At 43.2% G+C, this 16220-nt stretch overlaps 1 protein-coding gene across 8 annotated transcripts in view; it reads left to right on the forward strand.

Annotated features, from left to right (window-relative positions):
• Sec23b (SEC23 homolog B, COPII coat complex component) overlaps positions 1-16220 on the forward strand; it is a 34525-nt gene that overhangs the window by 13644 nt on the left and 4661 nt on the right. For all 8 annotated transcript variants that reach the window (NM_001355379.1, NM_001355380.1, NM_019787.4 and 5 more), the window contains 7 exons: positions 2607-2730; positions 4795-4875; positions 8460-8549; positions 9425-9531; positions 12072-12225; positions 13819-13896; positions 15726-15887. In NM_001355379.1, coding sequence (NP_001342308.1) covers positions 2607-2730; positions 4795-4875; positions 8460-8549; positions 9425-9531; positions 12072-12225; positions 13819-13896; positions 15726-15887 — 796 coding nt within the window. The remainder of the gene's footprint in view (positions 1-2606; positions 2731-4794; positions 4876-8459; positions 8550-9424; positions 9532-12071; positions 12226-13818; positions 13897-15725; positions 15888-16220) is intronic.

Here is a 16220-nt window from a genome sequence, read left to right on the forward strand (position 1 = left end):
TCGCCTAGGGAACTCTGGTGAAAGGACAATGAGAGAAGCCGCTGTGTCTGTCATGTTCTCCACCCCCAGCCCCCTACAGCCTAATGCAATGGACACGGATCGTGGCTTGGGTATCAGCATTCTTCAGTTTCCCTCCAGTGATTCTAATATAGAACAGTTTGAGCACACACAGCCTTAGTTTCTCTAGGGTCCTCTTAGCCCTCATTTCCCACTTGCTGAATCGAAACCTACATTTGCCCAAGATCCTATGGACTGGAATACAATGCACAGTTCGAGGAGCCATAGCTACAGAGAGCCATGTGTGGGGCTGGAGATTCTGTAGCTCTTTTCCCTTTAACTTAAATTTTGTTTATGTGTGTGTGTGTGTGTGTGTGTGTGTGTGTGTGTGTGTGTGTGAAAGAGAGAGAGAGAGAGAGAGCATAAGAGAGAGAGAGAGCCATGTAGACATGTAGAGGTCAGAGGACACTGGGAGTTAGTTATCTTAGTTATCTTTCTTTACTGTGTGGAACTCAGATTGAACTTTGGTTGCTTGGTGGCAAGCACTTTACTTGTTGAACCAACTCCTGGTCCATACTTCTGCCTTTCTAATCAACCTCTGTAGTGATTCTTCTCTGCTCTCTTAGGGGAGGGCATAGAAGATAGGATCTAAGTCATTTGAAACTGTTTGGGAGTGGGTCAGATGTACTAGAGATGGTGGGCATACCTGTAACACCAATACTCTGGAGGATCTTGTGATCAAGGCTAGCCTGGGCTGTATAGCAAGAAGTTGTCTTTAAAAAGAAAAGCCCCCTTACCAAAAGAAAACAAAAAAGAATAGCACAAGTGCTAGCAAGATGGCTCAGTAGGCGGCTGGAGAGATGGTTCAAGGGTTAAGAGGACTGACTTCTCTTCTGGAGGTCCTGAGTTCAACTCCTAGCAACCACATGGTGGCTCACAACCATCTGTAATGGAATCTGATGCCCTCTCCTGGTGTGTCTGAGGACAGCTACAGTGTACTCACATACATAAAATAAATAAATAAATAAATAAATAAATAAATATTTTAAATAAATAAATAAATAAAAACGATGGCTCAGCAGAGAAAGGTACCTGTCTGCCACCAAGTCTGAGACATTTAGTCCCTGGTCCTCATACGTGGAAGGAGACAACCAACTCCTGCAGGTTGTCCTCTGACCTCTGTACCCTCCATGGCATATGTACACCCACACATAAACTTACTACACACATATGTGGAGATGGACACATGTAATGAGGTGTGTGGTGGGGGGAGGGAACACTAAAACAGCCTTGAAAACAACAGAAGTCCAGGTTCTGGTCTAGGAGGATGAATGCAGGCAAAGTCACAGTGACCCCAGCCTGGACTAGAGGGTAGTAGATGGTTTTCCTGGAAAATCACTGGGGAACCCTTAGTGCTGGGTTTTTCTGCTGAGATAGTATGCTTTTTCTTTTAACCATTCAATTTGGGGGCTGGGGTGGACGTAAGTACGTACATACATACATACATACATACATACATACGTATGTGATGACCTAGAGACACCTGATGGGGAGGAAGGAAATGCTGGTGACTGCTAAAATATTTTAGGTGAAGAATTCTAAGAAAGAGAGATAACCCAAAAATACTCCCCAGCTGCAGTTCATGTGTGCATGTGTGTGCGTGTGCGTGTGTGTGTGTGTGTGTGAGAGAGAGAGAGAGAGAGAGAGAGAGAGAGAATGAATCAGTAAGTTATTTTTGCTGAAGAGTTTGTTGATTGAAGGGGCATTGTTTGTTTAAGGTCTTACTGTGTAGCCCTGGATGGCCACAAGCTTACAATTCTTCTGCTTCAGCCTCCTAAGTTCTGGAGAATAGGAGTATACCACCTATTGGAATGATTATAGGTTCATGGGACTAGTGAATGTGAAGGGAGTGTAGAGGAGGTCTTTACATTCCTCATTTGGCATCCCCGAGGGTAGCACTTAAGCCAAATGTATCATTCAGCTTCAAGAATGGAAATGGCACAGTGCAGTTACTAAAACTGCAGACTGTGGGTTTCCTGCAGACTGGTGCTTGTTTTATTTCTCTGTGAGTATAACCAGCAAGATTTTACTATCTCTGTACATTTGTGTATGGTGATTAAAATATAGAATTGGCATCTTAAACGATTTTTACATCTACTTCTTTTGTATGTGTTTATGTGTGTGTATGTATGTGGATGCACATACATGCTATGGGACTTGTATGGAAGTCAGGGCCACCTGTGGGGAGCTGGTTCCTCTTCTCTACCATGTGGGTCCTAGGATTGATTGAACTGAAGTTACCAGGCTTAGTGGTGCCCTTACCCACCGAGGCACCTTCTCACCCCCCTAGAACTGTTCTAAGGGTTCTTTAATGTTTTCGAGATGGTTTCTTCCCTAAGTACAAATAGAACTTGTTGTTTTTCATTTAAGTTAATCAGTAGCATCTGTGCGGACATGGCGCTCTCCCCCCTCCCCACCCCCCCACCCCCATGCGTGTGTGTGTGTGTGTGTGTGTGTGTGTATGTGTGTAAATTGTTTGTGAATCTTAAGGGAACAACCAAATGACTTCCAATCCTTTTAAATGTATACTTTCTTCCTTTCTTATCTAGAGGCCACATGGTGATGGGAGATTCTTTCAACACTTCTCTTTTCAAGCAGACATTCCAAAGAATTTTTAGTAAAGACTTCAACGGAGATTTCAGAATGGCGTTTGGTGCTACGTTGGATGTAAAGGTGCAGTGGGCTTTTAGAAAAGTTGTATTTTAACTATCTTATATAATTAGCTTATAGAACTTTCCTATGTCCATGATAAATATTTATTTATTTATTATTTATCTGAGTCAGGGTCTCACTGTGTGTACCTTCAGCTGACTTGTAATCACTATATAGACCAGGCTGGCCTCAGACTCTGTGCTGCACTGTACTCATCCATATTACAGACATTTGAAACTTCACTGGCATTAGTGTGGTTCAGTTCAGACACTGCAGCCTAGGCTGCTAGACGTAAGCTTTAATGACCACTTAAAAGGATCCAACCAGATGGTTATCACAAAGTTTGCTTCTCAAGGGTTACCCATGTGTTTATTAAAGTCCTAAACAGAAAGTTCCTCTTTCCCCCCAGGCCCGGCTCTGTTCCACCCTGGTTTAGGATAGGGAGAGTTAGTGGGGTTTGGGGTGGGCGTTGGTTGCTGTACTGGGGCTTGATGACAGGCAAGTCACACGTGGTCAGTATCCACCCAGCTATAGGTGTGAGCCACTGCACTGCAGAGTGGGATTTAGATTTAAGAGGAACTCAGGTGTTCTGATACTGTGTGGGAAATCAGGGTCCTAGACAGCAGACTCTTAAGTAATTGAGAAACCAAGAAAAGGGGCTGTTAGGAACTTGATTAGAGAATTAGAGAAAAGCATTAAATTATCTAGGGTAAGCTTTACGCAGCATTTTTATATGTCTAAGGGGTCTGCTTGATTGCTTACTTAGCAGAGGTGGAGGTTGTTAGAGAAAGGGCTAGGGAGCTGGCTCAGACGATGTAGCATCTGCTGCTCAAGCATCTGTGCCTTGAGGTAGTTCTCCAGCATCTATGTAAAAGCATAAGAGGAATGGACTGAGCACACGCCTTTAATCCCAGCACCAAGGAGACAGAGGCAGGTGGATCTCTGAGTTCGAGGTCAGCCTGGTCTACAGAGAAAGTTCTAGGACAGCCAGGGCTACACAAAGAAATCCTGTCTCAAACCACCTCCACCCTAAAAGAAAAAGAGGTATGGACTGAATTAATTTTATTGAAATGAACTCAGATTTTAAAATATTCATTTATTAAAAAAAAAATCCAGAGGCAGAAGAATCTGTGAGTTCAAGGCCAGTCTGGTCTATGTAGTGAGCTCCAGAACAGCCAGGAGTACATAGAGAGGCCCTGCCTCAAAGAAAAGAAAAGGAAAGAAGAGAAAAAGAAAGAAAAAGATCTCCATTGATCTTATTATGTTAGGGTTTGTGAACTAAGTATTTTTAAAGGAATGTAAAACAATGTTTACTGAATAGAGATATGTAAATAAGTATGAGTGTGCATGGTATTAGGAAAAGAATGTAATATAATTGGTAGAGTCATTACCTTTCATATATATATACTAGTTTCAAAGGTTGAAAATGAATAGAGTTGAAAATGCCACCTGGCCAGGGATGGTGGTTCCAGTCTGTATCCCAGCATTTAGGCAGAGGTAGGAGGGTTGTGAGCTTAAGTTCACTTGGGCTATCTACAGATTTCCAGGTTAGTCCCAGCTACTTCTTGGGCATCCTGCTTCAAGTCAGACAGATAAACTTTGTCTTATTTGTTTTGATTTTGAGACAGTCTCATGAGCTCAAGCTGACCACAAATTCACTGTACAGCTAGGCTGGCCTTAAACTCTTCTCTTTTGCCCTAGCCTGTGGAGTATTAGTACTGTATCATTACACCTGGTCTTATGATTTTTTTTTTTTTTTTCGTGACAGGGTTTCTCTGTGCAGCCCTGGCTGTCCTGGAACTCACTCTGTAGACCAGGCTGGCCTTGAACTCAGAAATCTGCCTGCCTCTGCCTCCCAACTGCTGAGATTAAAGGCGTGCAGCACCACGCCCGGCATCTTGATGTATTTTCTAAGGTAGATTTTGTTGAAGCTTTAATCAGCTTCTAGCATTCTTGGAAAAGCCTGAGTGGGCTTTTAGATAGTGTAATCCATTAGAGATTTCCTCTGGAAATTTTCCTCTAAGCTTTTATTGTGATCATGGTGGCAGCAGGCTAGCTCTTAACTTATTGTGTGATTTGTTTTAGACCTCTCGGGAACTGAAGATTGCAGGAGCCATTGGTCCATGCGTGTCTCTGAATGTGAAAGGGCCATGCGTGTCAGAAAATGTAAGGAAAACCCCCCTCCTCACTTGCCCTGGGGTAAACTCATTAGCTAAGCCAAACCCTGACGATCTTGCATTGTGGTACCTGGGAGGTGTACTTGTCTGAGAGGAGCTGTAACACTCACTGATGACAACTCCAAAAGGTAGTGTCATTTCTTCTGCCCGTTGATTTGTCTTTGACCAGAGAAGGAAACATGGAGCCAGGGAGGTTAAGTTAACCCATACACAGGGTTGAAGCTGACCCAGAGGACCCATATCTCAGGTTTGTCCCACTACATCTGATACGTGGATGCTATCTTACTGAGAACAAAGAGCAATTCCCTACAGCAAAGGCAGACATTCAGAATTCTTCCACAGTAACCTGTGTACTTCGTAACTTAGAGTTGGTACCCCGTCTCTATAAGCTGATAATGAGCTTAGGCCACTTAGTTGGTTGGACAGTGGATGATACAGATGCATACGCACTGTTCGTATGTAAGAGCAAAGTGCAGGCGTCCTTTTGGATAAGTGGCGTTGCTGATGGCCCACATGCTGTGAGTATGTTTTAGCTGCCAACAGACACAGTGTCTGATTTATGAGGTCTCTTCTGCATTGGTTACATGCACTGAGTATAACCTCAGTATGAAAATGTATCAGTGAGTGTTGCATCAAGGGATGAAATTACAGACTTCCTCTTTGATTAATTTGACCCAGAGCAAGCCCAAGTTTCAGCTCTTTACTTCTCTCTCTGTATCTTCTGTCTGTCCATAGTTACTGGCCTACCTGTAATCTCCATGGGTGTCTGTGTCTTTGCCTGTCTGAATGCTGTCAGTGTCTCCCTTCCCTCTGTCTGTCTCTGTTCTGTATGAACAACACAGGAAGATCCCATGGAGAAGGAGTGAGGGCTTCTTTACAGAACTAACTAGCAGTTTTACAAGGGGGGAGGTCATTTTACTGACCCCAGGTAACCCAGAAACACTCAGTACTTACTGCAAACAAGCTGTGTCTGTATGTTGTTTCTAAGATATATGGTGAATATTTGTTGTATAAGGTTGTTTCCAATATTGTTGGCTGTTGTCAGCAACATGTATACATGTATACACATATATATTACTCTGGGTCAGTGGCATGGAAGAGTTTATAACTTAGGATTAAATCTGTGTATTAATTTAGGTTGTAAAAGCTGATTCATGGGCTATCCCAGGCAAGTAAGGTTGGTTGTTACATTCTTATTTTAAGGTTGCACTTCAACAGACTGATTACACAGTAGGAGAACCTGTGGCCAAGAGGTGTATTTGGCTGTGAGGTCTAGCAAAAGTCCAGTCTTTTTGAATGCAAGAGTTTTTTTTTCCCCCCATAAAATTGTATCAGTGAAGCCTCTGAGGTATCCTGGGGTGTAGTTACATAGTCATGCTCTTCCCTTCTTGTCATCCGCAGTGGGACGGTGGACTACAGAGCTGTTGTAGATTTAGGGTGCATAGCTACTACTTGCTGAGTGGCCTGGGTACAATTCTTAACACTTTATAGTTCAGTGTTTTTAGAAAATGGGAAAATAGCAGCACCTACTTAAGAATGTTGTGATTGGGCTGGAGAGATGGCTCAGAGGTCGAGAGCACTGGCTGCTCTTCCAGAGGTCCTGAGTTCAATTCCCAGCAACCACATGGTGACTCACAACCATATATAATGAGATCTGGCTCCCTCTTCTGACATGCAGATATATATGCAGAACGCTGTATATAATAAGTAAATAAATAAATCTTTAAAAAAATGTTAGGATTGAATGAGGTTGGTCAGGTGACACACTTAGGACAAGAACACATTGGAGCCTTATACAAGCTGTCCATTATCTCTTTGTTGTTGTTTGTTTGTTTTGTTTTGTTTTGTTTTGTTTTTGAGACAGGGTTTCTCTGTATAGACCTGGCTGTCCTGGAACTTACTGTGTAGACCAGGCTGGCCTCGAACTCAGAAGTCTGCCTGCCTCTGTCTCCCAAGTGCTGGGATTCAAGGCGTGCACCACCACCGGCCCCATTATCTCTTGTATGTCAGAGCAGACATTGACAGGGACTATATAAATGACAGTTTTGCGGCACTTGGCAGGGGGTTACTCTTTGTATAAACACCTCGGTAGTCCTTAGATGAGACAGTTTCTGCCCCAAAGCCCACCTGACCGTTATCTATCTCAGTGTGCTAAGTGACTTGCACCACTCCTGTTTGCTTGGGAGGGCTTTGGAAGGCTGCCCCACACAGAATACTTTCTGTGGGCTTGAAAGTCTCCCTGACGAAGCTGCCTGCAGTAGTTTTAAAAAGATTCCTTAAGGGCTGGTGAGATGGCTCAGTGGGTAAGAGCACCCGACTGCTCTTCCGAAGGTCCAGAGTTCAAATTCCAGCAACCACATGGTGGCTCACAACCATCCGTAACGTGATCTGACTCCCTCTTCTGGAGTGTCTGAGGACAGCTACAGTGTACTTACATATAATAAATAAATAAATCTTTAAAAAAAAAAAAAAAAAAAAAAAAGATTCCTTAAAAAATTGCACACACTGATTAGTCTTCCATTTGAATCAGCATTGAAAGTTTTGATTGGAGGGTGCGGATGCTTTCGGGGTTCAGGAGAGCACAGCTTCAGCATCCGACGGTCGGGGAAGAGTGCAGTGTGTTCCTGGGTACCCACCCTCCAGCATCACTGTGTGGTATTGGCAGCGTCCCACAGCTGCTGGTGCCGCAGTCGCCCACTGTGTGGCTATGATCTCCTGGCATGTCTGCTTTACCAACATTACTTACAGAAACCTTTGGTAATAATTTTCAGATGCCATGACACTTGGTTCTTACGTAATACAGTCCTAAAAATAAGGATGTTCTACCAATTCCTTGTCGTCAAGTCTGAGAAAATGAACAGTCATCTCACCGCAGCATCTAGTACAGTTGCTTGGCCTGCGCTCTCCCCACTGTGCTCCTGACTGCTCTCTGTAGCTTTGCCAGGCCCAGCAGTGTCGCTTTCAGTTGCACAGACTTCGCTTCTCAGGACCCAGCCTAGCCCTCGCCTTTTGGTCCCTTCTTGCTGTTTCTGTGCTTTTGTTTCCAGACACTGATGTTGAAGCAGTACTGGATATCTTCTCTAGAGGATCTACGGTCTTGGGGCATCTGCTTCCTTCCGCACAGTGGTCTTTAAGCTGTTACTCTCCTCCCTGTGCTTGAGTAAATGAAGTTAGGTTTAATGATAAAGCCAGAATCCACTTAAAGCTTCGGTCTGTCCATATGTCCAGTTGATCTGCAGTTCTGCTTTTTGTTCTGTTAGTGATGGAAAAAGCAAATGCAGCTTTCAGACTAATTCCTTCTCAGTTCTTTGTTGACTTCAGTATTATATGCTGTATTTATGTTATATATATATGATGTATTAAAATGATTTAGAGTGCCAGTATAAAATTTTAATTTAAAAAGTACTATAAATGTAAGCATTAAGACTCCTTGTTTGTAATTACACATTTTCTAGATGGTTTTACTAGAATTTAAAGTTTTGGCTTGGAACAAATGTCCAAATGTGACCTACCCTGCTCATTGGTACTTTTAATTCCTCGGGGTTTATTTTTGAAATTCCCGTCTCATCCTAGGAGCTTGGTGTTGGTGGCACAAGTCAGTGGAAGATCTGTGGCCTGGATCCCTCATCTACTCTTGGCATCTACTTTGAAGTTGTCAATCAGGTGTGTAGCAGTTTTCTCCATGTTAGAGTCTCTTCTGATTCATTAGGAGGTGCTCTCTCCCTATCTAGGCACCTTTGGTATCCTATTAGGTGTTGTGTTAAATTGGTGTGCTCTTTTAAAAATTCCCTCCAGCATTTAGTTAGACTCAAGCAGCAAATTACTTTGTTCCTTTATTGTTGATCTGACAAGGTCCTGAGATGAGTACTGGCTTTTCTTAGTCATCATAACTCATGAATTTTTGAGGGAATCAGTCTTTCCCCAATATTTTGTTATGAATATTTGATAGACTTATACGCTTAACACCTGCAAAACTACTATTTAGACTCTATAACCTGTTTTACTGCAGTTGCATTGTTAATATCTGCATTTTATTTTGTGTGCTCCTGTGGGTGGAGGGGAGATGAGACAGGGTGTCTTGTAGGCCAGCGTGGCTTTGAGCTCCTGATCCTTCTGCTTCCATATTCAGAGTTCTGGGATCACAAGTGTGCATCGCCACACCTGGCTTATTTTTGATGTCTCAGAGCAACTTGCAGTCATCTGTGGTTTTCATCTCTAAATAGTTCAGCAGCAATTCATCAGCTGGTTTGCTGTTATTCCTTCTGATATGGGGACTGAACCCAAGGCTCATGTATTGTATGCACGTGCTCTGTCACCGAGCTACATACTCAGCCCCAATTCATTTGAATGTGCTAATGTTCCTCCTTCCCCCCTCCCCTCTGCCTCTTAGATAAGACTTATATACAGTGATACCATAGAACGTGCAGGTCCTAAGTGTACATTGAAAATGTGCCAGAACCTTACCTCAGTGCTTTAGGAGGACCATCTTTAAGTCATGCCTGTGACAGTAACCAGATGTGTGGCCTTTCACCCTGCAGCACAATGCTCCAGTTCCCCAGGGAGGCAGAGGTGCCATCCAGTTTGTCACACAGTATCAGCATTCCAGCACTCAGAAGCGCATCCGAGTGACCACCATTGCCCGCAAGTGAGTGTCTTGTGTCTTTCTTCTTGACCAAGGCTGATGGGTTCCTGTGAGCGGTTTAATTGCTTTGAGTTTACTTTTCTGCTTCCTTAGATGGTTCTCCCAGCTCGTCACTCACTCACTGATCAGCCATTTTTGGTTAACCCAAGTGAACCTTTACATACTTACCAAGAAGAAAGCGGATTTCAGGAGGAATAGAGTTCACTGAAAATTATTTTTTATTGTTTTGTTTGCTAGATTAAGTGAATCATGCATCTTGTTAAAGGTGTAAACAGAACATAAGTGCAGTTGGCCTCAGTATCCGTCTCTCATAACCATAAGTTTAACCATACCGGAAGGGAAAGTATTGTTTGACATTACATCTATACTGAACATGTAGGGACTTTAAAGAAAAAAATTCCATAAACAATGCAGTTTAACAGCTATTTATATAGCATTTAGGTTGTCAGTGGTAATAAACAACAATAAACAATGCAGTTTAACAGCTATTTATATAGCATTTAGGTTGTCAGTGGTAATGTAGAGATGAATGAGTGTATGTAGGACAGTCTATTTAGATGTTTACAAATACCATGATACTATATATATATTTACTTTTTGAGATAGAATCTCACTGTGTATCCCTGGCTGGCTTGGAACTTACTGTGTAGACCAGGCTGGCCTTGAAATCACAGAGATCTGCCTGTCTCTGCCTCCCGAGTGTTGGGGTTAAAGACATGTTTTACCATGCCCAGGTGAACTACGCCATTTTATATCAGTGACATTATATCTGAGGGAAGTGGGTCCTGGAATCTGTCCCCAGTAGATAGTGAGAAATAACTACTTACCCTTCCCAGAGTTAAATCTATGTACATTTAACTGCACACCCCTGCTTCTGGGCTGCTTCTACCATATATGTATTGCAGCTTATTTCTTATGTCTGTGTACTTAAGTCTGTGTGTGTTTATCTTTGGTGTGTATATCCTGTCTTGTTTATTTAGTGGTCACATGCTATTGCACAGTTTGTATGGGATGACGCTGTTGTTAAAGGGACTTCAGGTGCTACTCCAGCAGTGCTGCTTTTTGTATTTATTTTTAGGTATTTGCACATGCAAATATCCACCCCCGCTCCCATGATATTATTCTCTATATTACTGGGGACTGAACCAGGGCCTGTCTCTCATGCTCTCTCACTTTACCATAGAACTATACCCGCAGACCCAAATATATTTCTTGTCAGTCATAGTCATTTCATAGAATTGAAATTTTAGATACTGAAAAACTGCTATCCTTAGTGATTTGTTCTCTCCTCAGTATGGTAAGTACCCTGCTATCTCACTAATAGTGGATGATATTAATATTTAAATACAAGTAGTAATATCTCATTTCCATTTAAATTTCCCCATTTGTCAATGAAAAATGATGCTGGTTCTTCTGTGATCTGTGTTCTAGTCGATCATAGTTCATTTCTTGTGCCATGATAAAGTACCCCGACTAAAAGCGATGTCAGGTCCCGAAAGGGTTTATTTTAGCTCACAAGTCCAGGTTATAGTTCATTACAGAGGATAGGTCACGGTGGCAGAAGCTTGAGGGAGCTGCTCACATTTACAGTCAATCCATAGACTGAGAATAAACATGTGCCTGCTACTCAAACATGTCTTCCACTCTTCCACAGTCTGCAACCCAAACCCAGCGAATGGCACCACCCACAGTGGGTTGGGCCTTCTCGCCCCGTGAAGAAAAAATAAAAATTAAAGCAGCAACAGCAAAATGTAGCTTAGAGAGATAGCTCGGTCGTTAAGACCACTTGCTCATGCAGAGGGCTGGAGTTGGGTTTCTAGCACCCATGCTGTGTGGTTCACAGCTGCCTGTAATGGTTTCAGACACCCAACTCCCTCTTCTTTTTTTTTTAAAACAAGGCTTCTATTTTTTTTAAATATTTACTTATTGTTATATCCAAGTACACTGTTGCTGTCTTCAGACACACCAGAAGAGGGCATCAGATCTCATTATGGATGGTTGTGAGCCACTATGTGGTTGCTGGGATTTGAACTCAGGACCTCCGGGAGAACAGTCGGTGCTCTTAACCACTGAGCCATCTCGCCAACCCCCTCTTCTTAATTTGAAGGGCATCTGTACACACACATAAACAAAAAATAAAATTTTTTTAAAAAGAGGGAAAGGAAAAAAAAAAAAACCCTTATAGGCATGCATCCCTGAGTGAGACTTTCTTCCCAGCTGATTCTAAGTTGTGTCAAGGTGACAGACAGAGCTGAAGTTGTAAATGCTCAGATTTTCATAAGGATTAGCCTGAAGGAAGGCAGTCCAAATTAAGGCTTACTTACCTTTTGGGTGTCTACTGTTGCATCTGGTGGATTATGGGAAAGTTTTTCTGTTGTTCTTTAGCCGTCAGCCAGCACCTGAGAGTGACTGAAATGGTTATCAAATTTCCCTTAACAAAAATGCAGGGCAGCCTGGTCTTGGACAATGGAACGGAATCTCCTAGTGGAGATCTGGCCTTGGTAGTTTCCAGTCAGGAGTGTGGTACTAACTCTGCTTGTCAGTTGGGCAGATGCACAGAGTCAGCTGAGGCACATAGAAGCAGCATTTGACCAGGAGGCCGCAGCAGTCCTGATGGCACGGCTTGGAGTGTTCCGCGCAGAGTCAGAGGAGGGGCCTGACGTGCTTCGGTGGCTGGATCGGCAACTCATCAGACTGGTAAGATGGGGACAGCACATTGAGTTCAGTCTTCGTGTCTCTTCTACCTTTGAAAAGAAAACTCCCACTTAAGCCTATTCTGTTTTATGTTTTAAAAGTATTTATTCTTGTACTTGTATGTGCACATGCCAGAGCGTATGTGTGTAGGAATATGTTCCCTGTGGAGGGATGAAGAAGGTTGGATCTTCTTGGAACTGAGGTTATGGGAGATTGCCAACTGCTGTCTTGTTCTGGGACGTGCACCCCAGGCTTCCTCAAGTGCTCTTAACCACTGAGACTTCTCTCCAGTCCCAGACCCTATCACTTATGTAGTCAGGCAGCAAGACTGTAACAGTCTCCAGTCCCAGACCCTATCACTTATGTAGTCAGGCAGCAAGACTGTAACAGTTGCTCACTCTCGGCCAAACACTAGATATGAAAGACGTGTTAAGTGTTCGTTTTCATTTGAGGGCTGACATTGCACTGTGTAGGAAACAATATGGAAATTGGGGAGTGGTGCAAATCTATGTGTGCTAAAAGCTGAGTAGAGGAGTTGCTGCTCGTTGCTATGGCCTTGTACCCTAAGAGATTAAAAGGAGACTTTAGAAATTGGACTCCAGCCAGGCAGTGGTGGCGCACGCCTTTAATCCCAGCACTCGGGAGGCAGAGGCAGGCGGGTTTCTGAGTTCGAGGCCAGCCTGGTCTACAGAGTGAGTTCCAGGACAGCCAGGGCTACACAGAGAAGCCATGTCTTGAACAAAACAAAACAAAATTAAAAAAAAAAAAAAAAAAAAAAAAAAAAAGAAGAAGAAGAAAGGAAAAAAAAAAAAAGAAGAAGAAGAAGAAATTGGAGTCCAGGCACAGTGAGTTCAGGGAAATAGTTTTTATGTATTTATCCGAGTCTGACTAGGAGAGAGAAAACAGACAGAAGAAGCCAAATGTGGTTATGTAGGGCTGCAATCTCTGCGCTGTGGAGGCAGTGCAGTAGGAATGGAGTGACATTTGGGAAGAAGGAAAGAAGGTTCTGAAAGAACTGCTGAAACCCTAAGAAACAAGTACATAAAATTGAAGTCAAAGAGTCCGGTGAGAGAGATGGCTCAGTAGCTAGATGTGTGTATTAGTCTTCCAGGGGACCTGAGTTCATTTCCATCACAGGAACCCTGAGGGTAGAGGCTCTGGTAGAGTCCAGTAGATCCAGGTGGTGGGCATACCCAGAGAATCCCCTCCCCCTTCAAACTCAGGATAAGTTTAGGGTCCTTAGCATGCAAAATATGTGTTTTAACAAGACCTGGTAGTTTGTCTACCCTTCATGCCTGAGAGCTAGTCTATAATTCATGAGAAGTAGCATACTACATAGTTCTTTTGTTTGGGACTTTTAGTTTATTTATTTTATTTGCATCTGTGTTTTGCCTGCATGTATGTTTGTGTGATAATGTTGGATCCCGTGGAACTGGAGTTAGAGATAGTTGTGAGCTACCATGTGGGAATTGAACCCAGGTCTGCTGGAAGCGCAGTGAGTGCTCTTAACCTCAGAGCCATCTCTCCAGCCCTGGTCTGGGACTTTTCTAGGTGACACTAACTTAGAGTCTTTCTTTCCTTATTTTCTTTCAACAGTGTCAGAAGTTTGGGCAGTATAACAAAGAAGACCCTACGTCTTTCAGATTGTCAGACTCCTTTTCTCTGTATCCTCAGGTAAGTAAGAAATATGCTTTTAAAGATAATTACAGAAGAATAAATCGTTAGAACTTAACTTCTCATGTTTGGGAGTAAAGGAAGACTTATGGTTTGAGACTGAATATAGTAACAGGCTTTCACATCTCTTCTGAACCTCTGCTGATGCCAACCGAGTGTATAGCACTTAGATGGTGCTTTGTATGTGTAAGCAGCCAATATCTGCGTCCCGGGACTTTGAGGTGCCTGCGTCTGAGCAGTTGGTGATAAGTGAGAAAGAGCTGTGGGCTGGCAGTTAGAGTAGAGTCAGCACTGGCGCTGTTGCTGCTGCTGCTGACCTTAGGTCTGAGACCTCTGTGAGTCTTTGTTACCTCATCTTTAGAAGGGAAGAGTTGGTCTAGAGTAGTGATTTGAAATCTCTTTAAAGCTATGAAATCCTATCCTTTCATGGGCTACTCTCCATCAGAAGCCACTGTGAGAAGCCACAGACCCGGAGCTTTTCTGGGTATTCCCACCACCTGGATCCACTGGATCCCACCCGAGCCTCTACCCTTCAGGATTCCTGTACTGGAGAGGCCCTGTATTCTGCAGGGACTTACTCAAGAGAGTATCTGTTCCCAAAGAAAATAGGCCCAGGAGGAAGAGCACAGTTGAGGCTTTGAGGTTTGAGCTCCAGTGTAAGGGAGTCCCACTGCGTTCAGGGAGGAGGATGAAGCCGTAGGGAGCAGAGGACCACAGGAGAGCAGGAACAGCAGGCATGCATGTGAGAGCGCTCAGGACACAGCTTGCAGGCTAGGGAAAGGATCAGGTCTGCAGAGAGAAGGACAGCGATGACCTGATGGCAGGGCAGGCTGACTCTGGCTAACTCTAAAATGTCTATGAAGATGAGCCTCGAGAAGTAGAAGCATCCTAAGGTTCCAAATATTAAATTAAGGTTCTTAGTAATAATCGTGACAGCCACTCCCATTTGCAGAATAAGCACTTGAGAATAAACCTAATTCTGTAGTTTACAGGTAAGGAAACTGAGGCACCAAAAGTGTGCAGCTTTCCCAGAATCACCTCCACTGCTGACTGGCTGAGGAGGACTCTGACCTAGCTCTCTGGCTCCTGACTGCTTTCTTAGAATGCTCTGTAGACGAAAAGCCTTCACAGCTGCTGCCTTCCAGACTGTGCTCCTTCATGTGGGAGCTCTTAAAAACCAAACCAAAAACAAACAAAAGAATTTTAGCTGGAGGCTGGACAAATGGCTCATACATACAACGGTTGCTGCTCTTTCAAGGACCTAAACTGGGTTCCCAGCACCTATATTTAGTGGCTCAAAACCACTTGTAGCTTTAGCTCTAAGACCTAACATCTTATTGTAGCCTAATTGTGTGCCCATATATGACATACAATGACATAGGCACACACACACACACACACACACACACACACACACACACACACTCAACTCTCTAGGGCACAGAAATCAGCATTTGAATAATACAAAGACATTCTTACAAAGTGCACAATAATATTATCCTAGTACTGAGCCAAATGTGGTGACACACACTTCATTCCAGCACTTGGAGGGCTGAGGCAGGAGGGTCTCAGATTTGAGGCCAGACACACAACATTGTTATGCCACAAGACGAGTAAAAGCCACCTTGAATTGTGTGTCCAGTAGAAGGCACTCTCTATTTCCCTCTTCTGCCAGCTCTGCTGCACCTCTTTGTTTCTCTGTGAACGCACACATCTTTTTCTGTGTTCAGGCTCATGTTTTAGAGATGCAGAGTAGAGCTGAAGAGTCCTGCGTGTCCAGCATCACAGATGTATTCATCTGACTCACTCCTTTGCTTTTGTAAATGCAGTTCATGTTCCATCTGAGAAGATCTCCATTTCTTCAAGTATTTAACAACAGTCCTGATGAGTCCTCCTATTATAGACACCATTTTGCCCGGCAGGATCTGACTCAGTCCCTCATTATGATCCAGCCCATTCTCTATTCTTACTCCTTCCACGGACCACCAGAGGTAAGGCCGAACGGACATACGCGCTTTCCTCAGAATGCCATGACTGAATCACGAGGGGTTTTGGTTTTGTAATTTTCCTTCATCAAATACAGTCTTAGGGCAGAACAGTAAACAAAATGTTGAGTTTATAGTAACTTTGTGTTGTTTTTGAGTATTTAAAAAAAATAGGAAAAGTTAAAAGATAAAGCTTTTTGTATGGGTGTGTGGAAAGTAAGAATAAACTTAAAAAACAAACAAACAAAAAATCAAACCAAATCAAAACAAAAAAACCTTGAAAACCACAATGTTATGAGTTCACATATTTTGCCCAGTAATTCCAACCCTTGTGAAGTA

This window comes from Mus musculus, chromosome 2, assembly GCF_000001635.26.
Source record: "Mus musculus strain C57BL/6J chromosome 2, GRCm38.p6 C57BL/6J".
NCBI classification, from domain to species: Eukaryota; Metazoa; Chordata; class Mammalia; order Rodentia; family Muridae; genus Mus; species Mus musculus.